We start from the raw sequence: 11,281 nt of genomic DNA on the forward strand, positions 1-11,281 counted from the left end.
ATATTTGTCGAAAATGTCTATAATATATATATATATATATATATATATATATATATATATATATATATAGTGACTCTACGGAATTCTAGCTACGACTGAAAGCGTCCGAATCTACGTGAAAGAAACTGAACGAACGAAAATATCGATTCAGCACTGTCCACTCGATACCTCTAATTTGATATGATCGCGCTGGTCCGTCATACTTAGTAACACAACGAACGCGACGTAACGTTCACTCATCGACATAAAATGAAAGAAATAAATCGCTTCGCGAAGTATTATCTGGCCGATAAAATGTGAAGATTCGATGAACCAGTGAATAGTAACGCTAAATCCCGTCTTTCCTACGCTCGTGCGAAACAATTCGAACATTCGTAACTCGTTTTCTTTACAGGCCTATCCGAAATATACAACAAACATAACAGGGAACGTTTAAACATGTACAATATAGAATATTCGCAAGGTAACAGCGGCTACTATACAAAAAGAAAGAAGAGACATTGGTGAAACGGAAAAGAAAACCACGATGTTCGTGCTACGTGAATCGACTTTGAAGAACTTCGTGTCCACTCGAAATCGATCGATCAATCGTCTTCGTTTCCTTTCTTTTCTTTTCATTTCTTATTTTCCTCTTGTCATTCATCTTTTATTCGCGACACGACCAATCGTGATACGATAAAACGAGAAAGTGTCTTCGTTCGAGCTGCCGGCTCGTGAGAATCGACGGTCGTCGCTTTTGTTCTTCGGGAAATTCGCGATTTCAAAAGTAAAAATTAAATGCAGCCGGGATACGCGCAACGCATTGTACGTGTGTACTCTCTGTATCCGTGTGTGTGCTCGTACGTGTCTGTGTGTACGTGTGTCTCCGTGTGTATTTATAATTATATTTATATTTATATATATAGACTTTTATATACCACACTATCGATAAACTCATTCATCCGCAGAGTGACACAATATTCGCAAATCCCTAATGCCTCGACAATGTTCGTTTTCCAACTATTTACAGGAGAGTCTTTCTATGTTATATCGAGTCCTTAATCCATTATACACAATACATGTAGACTTAGATTAGTAATAGTAGCATTACGTGAAAGCGAGCCCAAAACGGCACCGGTCATTCGCGATTTTTCTTTTCCTTTTGTTTTCATTCTTCCCTCTTATCCACTTTATCCTGAACACTTTTCTCTTTTACTGTGTTTCCCTGTCGCTATCCTCTTCCTATTGCATCTTCTATTCTCCCAACATCCAATGCTCGATGACGCACGCGATAATTCTACGCACTCGCATACGCGTTCCTCGTTTGATCCCTTTCTCTCTCTGATAAAATGACAAAATTCTTCCATCACTGGCGAACGAGTACGGATGTGGAACGATGCTGGATCGAGAATAAAAATTCGCGAACCGAAGGATTTCGTTTGCCCCGGCAACGGGGGGTCGTGTAACGCGGCATGAACACGCGCGGGCGAGAACTCGCTTGTCCTAAAAGCTAACTACGTTACACGCGGAATGAACGGAGTATCTAACACGCAGGAATGAAGAAATCGCAACGAAGAGAAAGAAAGAAAAAAGAAAAAGAACGATCGCGACCACGTGCTTTATTTAGACGAATCTTTGGACAATCGAGCGACACGATCCAAGAGCTGAAACGAATTCGACCGGCTCTATTCGGAGCTAATTCGGACGCGATGCTTCTCGTCATGCTGATATTACTAATTAAGAGTCGAGCTGATATAGACGTCCCCGATGAGATTAATATCTTCCTAATGGAAATAAAATGTAGAGTTGTCAGAGACGACGTCGATCGACGTGTCTTACGATTAACGGCTGTGCCCGATCGGCTGCCTCGCGATTATTACTGTCGCTCGATAAATGCTAGAAAAACAATCGATCTCTCGCGGTTCCTCGTCACTGGCACACGAACACCGTCGCCACAGCGACGGAAGAGTCTCTTTCGTCGAGCAATTAATACCCTGACAATTAACGGAGCGCCGATCTCTCTCTAAACGATCTATCTACACGTTCCCGGGAACGAATTAATTTACAAAAATATTACAAACAAACGTACATTCCGTGTATATGGCTACGCGGGTCGAACGGAATAATATCACACACGATCGTCTCCCGGTCGCTGCAGCGCGATTAAAAACGGCACGCACGATTTTTACATACATTTTAATGGCGTCAACGACCACTGAATTAATAAATTAGACTCGACACCAGGTGACCACGCGATCGAGGTCCTCGATAATTCGCTCTCGTACCGACCTGAGCACGCTTTCGTTCAAACTCGTCTTCTGCTTATCCGTGTGTCTCTATGCGTGTCTCTTATGTACCGTATATATCACGTGTGTGCGCACGTGTGTGTGTGTGTGTGTGTGTGTGTGTGTGTGTGTGTGCGTGTCTTCGTTTCGTGTAAATGAACGCGTGTGTGTTCAGGGGCTCGAAGATCGACGAGTAACGGGGCCCCCCGAAGTTCGTCGATCTTCGTTCTTTCGATTCTTGGACGCGAGACGATTCTGTCCGATCGGACGCAGTCCCATTTCTCTAAAAATTCGGAACCGAGCTTGATTACGCGGGACATAGGGGTGGGTATCGGTTGAATCGGGGGGTTGAAGGTTCTGTTGGATGGAGAACGGAGAACAGGGCCATCGACATCTAATTTCCTTATAATTTCCCAGATACGTATACGTATTAATATATGTATATGTATATGCATACATAGTAATTTAATTTATTTATAAGTGCGTTCGCGGCATCCGCTTTCTTTCCCTTTGTTTCCCCCCTGCTATTTCTCGCCGCCCCTCTCGACCGATCGTCCTCGATCTCGTTTCGAGCCTTCTTTACCGCGATCTCTCTCGTTTCGTTTGTTTCGTAGAAAGAAAAGAAAAAGAAAGAATTGTCTGGGCGCGTTGAAAACGACGAAGATCGGTAGCGCGCGCGCGCGTGTACGTTCTACCTCGACGTTCTATGATCGTCGATCGTTTACGACACTACTTACATTTAATTTTCCCCTAAACTATACAGTGATTAGCAAGAGAGCAGCGAACGGATACGCCGGGATCGTGGCCGTGCTTTATACGCGGACACGTGTTGCCTTAAGGTTAAGGTTGTCTGATATAAGGAAGGGATGTTTCCCTTTCCGCATCACGTCTCGAGACTTCTCGTACTCGCAAGATTCCTAATTAACACGAACGATATATTTAAGACTAAAGCGTCAGTCATTCCCGCGCGTACCCAGGACACTGCTACCACCACAGCTTCGTTTATTTATTCCTTAAACTTAATTCCAGCCTTCCCTACCTCTTCGTCGCTCTTATTATTACCTTCGAGACGTTCTGCGTGTGCCCCTCTCGAAACGCGTGTTGCTTCTTTTCATCGTAAACGGATCGTGCGAGAAATTCGAACAAAATGACTCGATAGAATCGGCGGCAGCTTCTTGCGAAAAGATCAAATCGTCGTGGTTACTTTTCTATTTCCTTTTTGCTTTCCCTCCCCTTTCCGAATAAATAATTGGTCCAAAAATGACAGACGCGATCGGTACACGCAGAAACTTGTGAGTCGTACACGCGAGCGCGAACGCGATACCGAAAGCGGAAAACGAGCCAGGACCAAGGGGGTCTGTAGATAGCACTGTCTTTCCTCTTTTTCCTCTCCCCATGTATTCGTTTAAAGGGTTATCGGTTAGCATAATTCGTCGTAACGCTACGAACGATCGCGGATGCAATTCGTTTTCCCCTCTTCGATTTAATCGCTAATGCAATGTACACGAAAGAGAAAGAGAAAGAGAGAGAGAGAGAGAGAAAGATATATGTATATGTATATATATTTATGTATATATATATATATATAGAGATATAACCGCGGTTCCGAAAAGAAACGGAATTTGAGAACAGAAAATACATCGTTGTTCGCAATTGCTTGAGTAAGGATATGGATCGAAGGATCGCGCCGCCTATATCACGATATTCGCCGATTCTCGTTCGACGTTTCGTCGCGATCGATCACGCACAGTGTACGTTTTCTTATTCGTTTTCTTATTCCTCTTTTGCCTTTACCTTTAAGAGCCGCTCGATAAAACGTATCACGGCTTTGGATATGATAAATGGGGATTCTCTTACGAAGGAGGAGTGGAGGGCTGGGTGGTCCTAGGGGCCTTCATCGTCTTCTTCGTGTCTTCTTCTTCTTCTTCATCTTCTTCTTCTTCTCCTTCTTCTACTTCTTCGCCTTCGTCTTCCATTTCTTTCTCTTCTTCGCCATCCTTCTTCCCTCCTCGTTCATCCTACTATCTGGCTTTCTGGTCTTGGCTTATCTATCGGCGAGGAAGAGAAACTTCCTCTTCTTCTTCTTCTTCTTCTTTTTCTTATTTTTTTTTTCTTCTTCCTCTCCTTTACGTTCTTCCATCACGACCGTACTTCGACGCGACAGCTCGAACCTATTCGCTTCTCGCGGAACGATACTACGCCTCCATCTGATCCTCCGGGGTCATTATGTCGGGCGCCATCGACAGGTCCTCGGCCATGTCTTCGTCCTGGCCCGAATCGTGCCCGTGACTCTCGGGGTACTCCCTCTCGTCCATCTGATCCTCTTCACCCTCTTGATCCGCGGGCGCGTCGACCAGCTCCCGCTTTATTAATCTCGTGAGTTTACCCCCCTCCGGGCTCTGGCCTTCCTGGTTTATGTGCACGGCTGGTTCATCCAACGGTGACCTGTCGATTTTGCGGAGAAACTGCTCGGTTACGCATGTCGGACCACCCTCTCTATACTATGCCTGGCTACGCTTTTTCGACTAGTGGATGGAAATTGAGGCAAGCTCCCGGAAAACGTTTCTGACTCGTCTGTGGTTTTGGTTAGTAGGAGATTCGGCGTACGTGTCGAGTAAAAATACGGAGAAATGTTTAAGAGCCACGAGGATCGGGATGATACGCGAGATCGCGCGCTAAGGGTTCTTTCACTCACATTAGATCGTTATGGGCTAGGACGTGCTCCTTGTGGGGACTCGTTGTCGTCGATGTGCACATCGAGTTGTTTAGAAATCCCATATTGGAGTCCCCGAGTGCCGCCTGGAAATACTCAAATTGCATTAGATGATTAGTCAGGAATATTCCGTTCCATAACCTAATCATCGAGATTACGAAAGATACGTTAATGTGTATTGCACGTGTTTTAATTCAGTGGACCGGGCTGGATGGTTAACAGTTACCTGGAGATTGGCATTTAATGCGTCACCGTACATGGTCGGGCTATGCGTCAGGGTTGGACTTTTCGACGGGACACCCCTACATATTGAGAGAGAAAATTTCTATTAGTAATCGTCGAAATACGGCTCATCGATAGTCTCCTGAAAAGAAACGCGTGTATATAAGCTCTTTTCTTTTCGTTTTTTTTTTCTTTTTCTTTTTTTTTTTTCTTTTTTCATTTTTTATTTTCTTTTTTCAGTTTGTGTCGATGTATACGGGTGGAATAAATATTTTCGAGAATTTGGAGATTTCGGGGCAGGTGTCGAGGTGGCGGGAGAGGGCGGGTAAAGATAGAGCTTCTGTGTACAATGTGTGCACGTGTGATCGAGTTTTCGATATGTAGAGGTATAATAGACAGAGAAAGAGAGACAGAGAGAGATAGAGAAAATGGAAAGTGAAAGAGACAGAGACAGAGAGTTAGAGAGAAGTATAATATGAAAAAATGTATACATGTATATAATATATTAAAAAAGTGATAAAAAAGAGTGAAAAAAGAGTTCGAAAACTCTTACCTATTTACCAGTTTCGCTCCTCACTCGTCCAACTTGATCGGCTTGGTTGAGATTGAGCGAGGTTAGGTCAAAAAATGTAGAGAAAAATGTAAGAAAGCGCTCCCGTTTCGTCGGTCTTTCCTTTAATCGAGTAAAGAGATATTCCATTTTGCCTTTAATTCAATTTCTTGGTGATCCGAAACGATGTCGTTGCTTATAAACGGCTCTGAGGCTTACCTGTGCTTACCCGTTTATAGGTTCCATCGAAATCCTTAAAGAATCCATTTAGGTATCGAATGCCGACCGAGAGACGTAACACCTTTTCCAAGCGACTAGGGTCGAGTGGAAAAGGTAGGCTTTCTCTTGCAAACGACGATGAGCGAATGATAAATTCGTAACGGTATCGATAGCGTCCCAATATTACAGTTAATTTCAGCACCGAGTGACGATTGCAAGAGACGAATTGCTCGCATGCGAAGAAAAAAATATAAGAATGAAAATAATGCCTAGAGCCGTTTATCAAGTGACTAAGAGCGCTGCGAGTTAAAGAGAACAAGAGAGAAAAAGACAGAGAGAAAAGATAGCAGAGATAGAGAGATAGAGAGAGAGAAAAAAAGACAGGGAGAGTTAGACAGAGAGATAGTAGAGAGAAAGTGAGAGAATGTAAGAGATCGTATAAAAAGAGAGAAGTAGAAAAAATGTTAAAAAACGTTTTTAAAAAGATGATTAGTAAAAAAGTAGAGAAAAATTACCGGAAGTTGCAAAGTTAGTACGTTAACGGTGAGGTACCTGAGTTAGAAGAGAGTGGTCGTAGCGATGAATGGAGAATTCCGTATCATCCGAGATCTTTCTATTCTTTTTCTTTTTTTCTTTTTTTTTTTCTTTTTGCAGTTTGTGACGCTTAATTTACACAATTTACACATGCGCGAGTAGCCCTGACACACATTATCAGTCACACCGAAAACCATTCTCACGTTGAAAAAGCGTACTAAAGGCGAACAGAAATAGAGAAAACGACGAACGCCGTAACAGAGAGAAAGAGAAAGAGAGAAAGAGAGAGACAGAGAGAGAGAGAGAGAGAGAGAGAGAAAAAGGGAGAGAAAGAGAGAAAGAGGGGCAGTGAAAAATAAACTAAACGCATAACTCAACAACGCCTTCTCTCATTAAACGCTAATTAAAAAAGAAAATGACGCAAAAGCTTCACCTTCCTTTTACCAACTATCGTCAACTTATTTGCTCTTTCCATTAACTACGCTACAGCCTGTTCCTTCCTTTCTTTTTCCTTTTTTTCTTCAGACAGCGGAACGGAAAGAAAAAAAGGTGGGGGAGGCAGAAAACAAAATGGAGGAAAAAAGAACCCAAAACGATACGACAAACGCTTCGTTCACGCACGATCGTCATGAACGAACGAAATGAAAAGGAAACTAATAGCGGCGGCGCATCGATTAAACCAGCTTGTACAGCGAAACACAGGAAGAAAAATCTGAAAACGAAGGGTAACGAAACGTTTGTCCACGCAAACACTTTCACATTCTCCCAAGACACTGCAAACGCCACTACGTAAGCACCATACAATTATAAGCACAGTGTTTTTATTATTTTCAGTGGTAAGGATAAGTCTTACGGGGGAATTTTCGCTTTTCATTTTTTCTTTTTTTTTTTTTTTTTTTTTTATTTTTCTGTATATTAACTCGTTATTATAATTATATATAATTTTTTTTTATCTTGAATTCTTATGGGAACGAATATTAGGATCCTTGATTATCCATGCGAGCAACCACTAAACACATCAGAGATCCTGCAGCACGGACCAATCGTCCTGTGGCTGGGCTCCTGCAGGATCGTCCAGGATTTAAGCTCTCTCGGGTGTGCTAGAGCCTCGGGCTACGGTACTAGTGAGACGTATACGGGGATGTACTATATGAGGGCTGTTTTGGACGTCACAAGCAGAGGTGCGCAGAATTAACCGTTAACAAGCTGGAGCTGCAAATTTTAATTGGACGGAATTCCCTGTTCCCTTACGTTTACATTGGATCCGCCTTTCTCTTTTTCATACCGGCTAAATTAGCCAAGAAACAGCGCCGTTAGAAAAATTCCCGCCGTAGCATGACACATTGCGCACCTCTGATGAAGATCAAGGAAGGTTGAACAGGTGCTACTTATCCGGTTTGTGAGGGGACGGGTACTAAAGGGCGTTCGAGGCAGGCATGATGCGGAATTCGTTTCCTGGGGATTGGGTAAACTGCTTAGAGCCACTCCCTGCTGCCTTGGAAGTCATTTCCCAACGAATCGTACTCGAAATTCCACCGCGGAGGATTCCACGAAGCGTTCGCGAGCCGGCAAGTAGAATGGGTCGCTGCGCGTCAGACGCGACGCGTACCAGACGTACGATTTATCCACGAACGATGCGCTTTATTCCATCTTTTCTTATCTTTTCTATTCTCGTTCCACGTTGACGAGATCGCGCGAGGCAGTCGAGATAGGAGAGAATTAGTTTCGACGTTGCAAAGAAATTTGAAGAGACGTACGACTGAACGACAAAGGCAGCAGGTTCGAGAGGGCTAGTTTAGTGGTTCGTTTATGTAGGCAACGACCAAGCGAAAACGTCCCGGTCGCCGCGTTACAAGAGAATACCGCGGTAAGGTCAGAACGTCGCGCCAGCCAGCCAGCAGAATTCTAAAAAGTGGTAGTGCTTACTGTGTGGAGAGGTGGGGTGGAGTGGGTGATGGGGTTGGGTCATATTTCCTGGGGCGGCCGCGGGACAGATGCCGCCGCTTTAAGAACTCGGCGTCGTCCACCATCCAGAATGACCCGAAGTCGTCCTCATAGCGCACAAAACACTTGTGCAATGATAGATTGGTGCGGATCGCGTTCTGTATACACAGACAAGACCACCAAGAAATAGAGAAAAAGAGAGTAAAAAAGATAAAGGTTGTTTCTGCTTGTTGCTTGTTGAAACCTATTTCGTTTGGTAATCTGCTACTTTATCCTTCCTTTTCTAGCTTCTACTCTTTTCGTTCGTTTCGATTATCCTTTTGTCTTTCCTTCTTTACTTTTTTTTTCCTTTTCGAAATACTTTTTTTCCCCTATTCTTTCCTTCTTTTCATTTTTTCTTTTTTTTTCCTCCGCCGAGCTCTGCGCTCTTCTCCATTCCGCGTACGTTCTTAGAGGCGTCTAAAGACACGCCGCGTCCTCGAGTGGCACGACCGTTTCCCGAACGCGAAACGATCGCGACTCTCGATCTCATGCACGTGTTGCGACGAGACACGCGCTGTAAACACAGCTCGTATTAACCTCGTCGTCCTCTCCTACCAAGAGAGGAGAGAGAGAGAGGAATTCGATGATCGAGCGGGTCCTCGACTCGATCGAATCCCGGCGTTCCAGAGAATAACAAAGACAGCATAGACTCGCAAAGAAGGGGTAGAGAAAAAACAAACGTAAAAGTAATACGTAGTAAGACGGTTCCTCTCACTACCTGACCAAGTGCAATTCTGCGGTTCTCACTCTGCACTGGCATATCCCGCATCCGGCTTCCGGGTATTCGAGACTAGACTCGGGCCAGAGAGACTTGGCCCTGCCCAATTCTCGATCGGTTAGTCGCTGCAAAGCCCACATGCTTGTTAAAAAGCACACACCACGGTTTTCTACGGTTTCCTTCCACACGAGCAAAAGTATTCGGCCTCATTCGCACAATCATTCCCGCCTGCTCCTTTCCTCCTCCTCCTCCTCCTCCTCCTCCTCCTCCTCCTCCATCTCATCGTCGAATCTCATGATCCTCGAACCCACATTCGCACACGTTCACTCGTCATACTGACGGCTACCATCGCACACGAGAGACGGGCAAGTAAGAAAATCACACGCACGCGGGACCAAACACAATACAAAGCTAATTTCCCGAGTACAATTCGAGGAAAGGAATTTTTATTCCACCGAATCGACTGAATTTCACTTGGAATTCTTCGAGTCAAGTATCGAGTTGAGAATTTCGAGTCGGAGAATGAAATCGGAACGATTGTAACTCGGGAAGCTCGATGTTAGCAGACAGACGTACGGACAAACGACGCAAGCGAGTTACAGATAATACAGATTATCATGGCGTACACAGGTGTATGAGAAAAAAGAAACGGTTTATATATACACACACGCACACAAATCTATACGTATGAATGCGCACGGATAAGGTACACAAAAGGTCTAGAGACATACAGATATATGTATACGTATCAAAGAGAGCAAAAAAAAAGAAAAAAAAAGAAAAAAATACAGTGAGGGTAGGGCACGATATATATAGGTATCAAGAAGTAAGTACATCGTACAGAGATGAATAAATGCACAGAAGAGCGTGCGTGTATGTGCGTATACATACATATGAGGCTTGCACACGCACGCGTTATGCGCGCGTACACACGTCAAAAACCTTGTTAAATATGTATATATAAATAGCTATGAAAAATACGTGAATATAGATATATATATATATATGTAAAAGAAGCTATATATAAATATGTATACATATATAAAAAATATAGAACGTTAAACACTATTGAATATATATATAAATGTATATATAAATATCGACATATATATAATGTATATATATAAAAATGTAAAAATACGTATATTAATATATATATATAAAAGATAAAAAGATTGTAAAAAACTTGGCAGTATAAACATGAAGGGCGGGGAGAATGGGTTAGCGGAACGAGTATGTAATTAGAGAGTAAAAGCGAATAAGTGAGAGTATGTATAAATATATCTATATAAATATCTATATAAATATGTAAAAAGACACAGATAGAGAGAGAAGAAATATATAGAAATATAATATATATATATATAAATATATATTTAAAAAAAACAAAGAAGGGAACTCGTTGACCAAGGACAAGGGGAGAGAAGTAAAGAGAAGGGATGCGACCGAGGCCGATTATTTCGGATTGTGGTCTGAACCGGTTATTGGTAAATCGATTTTGGGGGGGCCAGGAGATTATTATATAATGATATCGATAGAAAGAGACAGAGAAAGAAATAGATATATATATAATATATGTCGTAAATATAAATATATAGAAGTATAGATCTATAGAGACGGAATAAAGAGTATAAAAATCGCGGCTGTAAAATTTTGTTTTTGTCGGTGGGACGGGGGCAACGTACCCGGTCGTGCTGCAAGCGCGTTGAGGACGTCTCTTGCAAAACTCCACTTCGTCCACCGTCCATACGGCGCCTTTCACGTTTTCGACTCGCATGAAACATTTGTGGAGAGACAGGTTGTGTCGCACTGCGTTCTATACAAAATAATACACAGACTAAATAAGCAACGCAAAAAACGAACGAAGCCAACTCAATCGCGAGGCCGGCTGTCGATCGGGGAACACGATTCGATGGCGTGTAATCTTTCTTTTTTGTTTTCTCTTTTCTTTTGCTTTTCTTTTCTTTTCTTTTTTTTATACAGTCGGTATTTCCGTCATCCCCGGCGTCAGAGAACGACGACGACGAAGACGACGACGACGACGACGACGACGACGACGACGACGACGACGACGA

The 11,281-nt window shown here is 43.1% G+C and overlaps 1 protein-coding gene across 6 annotated transcripts in view; it reads right to left on the minus strand.

Annotated features, from left to right (window-relative positions):
* Positions 1–3,867: 3,867 nt before the first annotated feature.
* The window catches only part of FoxP (forkhead box transcription factor P), a 193,509-nt gene continuing 186,095 nt past the window's right edge, over positions 3,868–11,281 (minus strand). For 2 of the 6 annotated variants that reach the window (XM_017911344.1, XM_017911339.1), the window contains 4 exons: positions 8,429–8,604; positions 5,204–5,279; positions 4,960–5,072; positions 3,868–4,709 (listed from right to left, as the gene is read on the minus strand). In XM_017911344.1, the coding sequence (XP_017766833.1) occupies positions 4,460–4,709; positions 4,960–5,072; positions 5,204–5,279; positions 8,429–8,604 (615 nt within the window). In that variant the 3' untranslated portion in view covers positions 3,868–4,459. The remainder of the gene's footprint in view (positions 4,710–4,959; positions 5,073–5,203; positions 5,280–8,428; positions 8,605–11,281) is intronic. The other 4 variants (XM_017911340.1, XM_017911345.1, XM_017911343.1 and 1 more) reach the window with 4 other exon arrangements.

The sequence above is a fragment of the Eufriesea mexicana genome, unplaced genomic scaffold (genome assembly GCF_001483705.2).
Source record: "Eufriesea mexicana isolate 0111107269 unplaced genomic scaffold, ASM148370v2 scaffold124, whole genome shotgun sequence".
Lineage (NCBI taxonomy): Eukaryota > Metazoa > Arthropoda > Insecta > Hymenoptera > Apidae > Eufriesea > Eufriesea mexicana.